We start from the raw sequence: 1,832 nt of genomic DNA, 5'->3' as shown, positions 1-1,832 counted from the left end.
ATTGAGTGTCCCCTCCTCTAAATTTCCATAAAAATTTGAACACAAAGCTATTATTGAATATAGTAGCTATAGCATCTCTACAGGTTGCTAGATTGGAACCTTACTCTGGGGAGAAACAGACTTTTTCTTTGCAATCATAGAGTCAGCTTGATAAATACAAAATAAATGTGTGATGAATGAATGAATGAATGAAACATATGCAGAAGGAAAGGGAGAAAACAGAAGTTGGAGATGGAAGCTTGTTATTTTATAACTGAGTGGCAATTTTTCGGAAAATGAATATAAGACTCTTAAAGATTAATGCAGATAGCCAAGTCAAAATATAGCAGGTATGTTCCCTCATTGGACAGTGAGAGTGATTTTAAGACCCTAAAATCTCAGAAAATCAGCCAGGAAGCTCTCTATGTGATGGTGGGGACTGGAACTTCTTAGTGGGGACTTGTTGCTCTGTCCTTTGAAACAGAGTTGCTAGATGTTGCCTGATTTCCTTGGTTCTGGCCCCATAGATGATGGGGTTCACCAGACAGGGGACCAATAGATAGAAGGCACTGAGCAGATTGTGTACATCCTGGGAGGCAGTGCGGGCCACGCGGTAGACGATGGATGAGGACATGGTGGAGGAGTAGACGGTGAAGATGACCAGCAGGTGGGAGCTGCAGGTGTTCAGGGCCTTGGAACGTGCTCCACCTGATGAAATCCTAAAGGCAGCATGGATGATGCGGGAGTAGGAGGCCCCTAGGAGAAGCATGTCCAGGACTCGGTTGAAGATGCGGACAGTGAGCCCCACAGTCTTGTTCAGTGAAATATCCCCACAGGAGAGCTTCATCAGGGCCATATGTTCACAGGCAAAGTGGTGGATCACATCTGAGCGGCAGAAGCGGACCCGGGAAGCCAGCCCCACCACTGGAGCAACAATGCATGTGCTCCTGGCAGCTGCCACCCCCACCAGGCCAGCCAGCAACTGGCCTGTCACTATCTCTGGGTAGCGGAGAGGGTAGCAAATGGCAACATAGCAGTCCAGGGCCATGACCAGGAGGATGTTGCAGTCAAAGACAATGAGGAAGTAGATACAGAACATCTGGATTAGGCAGCAAGCCAGGGAGATGCGGCTGAAGTGTGTGGAGAAGCTGAAGAGCATGGGGGGCACCACGGTGGTGGCGGCACAGATGTTGACAGCCAGGAGCAGGGCAATGAGCAGGTACATGGGCTGGTGTAGGCTCCGCTGAGACACCACAGTGTGGATGACCAGTGCATTGGCAGAGAGAATCACCAGGTAGAGGCCAAGGAAGGGCAGCACCAAAAGGGCGCGGGAGTCCTGCAGTCCTGGGAAGCCCACCAGGAGGAAGCTGGTGTAGGACCGGTTGGAGCTGCCATTGCTCCACCCAGACATCTTCCCTGAGGGAGTCAGTCAGCTCCTGGAGAGGGGAGGATTCGTCCTGGTGTCAGAACCCAGCTCTCCCTGCCCCAGCCTCACCAGGCTGCCCTGGGTGCTTTGTCTTCCATGAACATAGTATTTCTATAGATAAAACAAAGAGTTATTTGTTAATATTTAGTGAGGTCCTTCAAGAAATAGCCTGTACTTTGATGTTTTTCTTTTCTTTTCCTATATAAAAATCCTTTATTTTTTCCCCTAACAAACCTATCTTGAGGGCCCATTTTGTGCTAGTTCCTATGCTAGTGGCTTGGGGTATACAATGAATAGCTGATTGTCTCTGTCTTGAGTGAGCTCACATTGTATAGAGCAAGAATGAAGTGACAATTTCTTTCAAATTGGCATTACACACTATTTGATAATCTATTCTAGAATCTAGGATTTCTCAGGGATTGACTTT

The 1,832-nt window shown here is 47.9% G+C and overlaps 1 protein-coding gene across 1 annotated transcript; it reads right to left on the bottom strand.

Moving 5' to 3' along the window:
* Window positions 1-385: 385 nt before the first annotated feature.
* On the bottom strand, window positions 386-1,390 carry LOC306639386 (olfactory receptor 52K1-like; the record flags this gene model as incomplete). The annotated part of the gene is made up of 1 exon (XM_079102866.1): window positions 386-1,390. The coding sequence occupies one exon, from the start codon at window positions 1,388-1,390 to the stop codon at window positions 386-388; it is 1,005 nt and encodes a 334-aa protein (XP_078958992.1).
* Window positions 1,391-1,832: the final 442 nt, after the last annotated feature.

This window comes from Sciurus vulgaris (genome assembly GCF_902686455.1).
Source record: "Sciurus vulgaris genome assembly, chromosome: 11".
Classification (NCBI taxonomy): domain Eukaryota; kingdom Metazoa; phylum Chordata; class Mammalia; order Rodentia; family Sciuridae; genus Sciurus; species Sciurus vulgaris.
The sequence above is the reverse complement of the archived record's forward strand: the minus strand, read 5'-3'. Positions and strand labels throughout refer to the sequence as shown.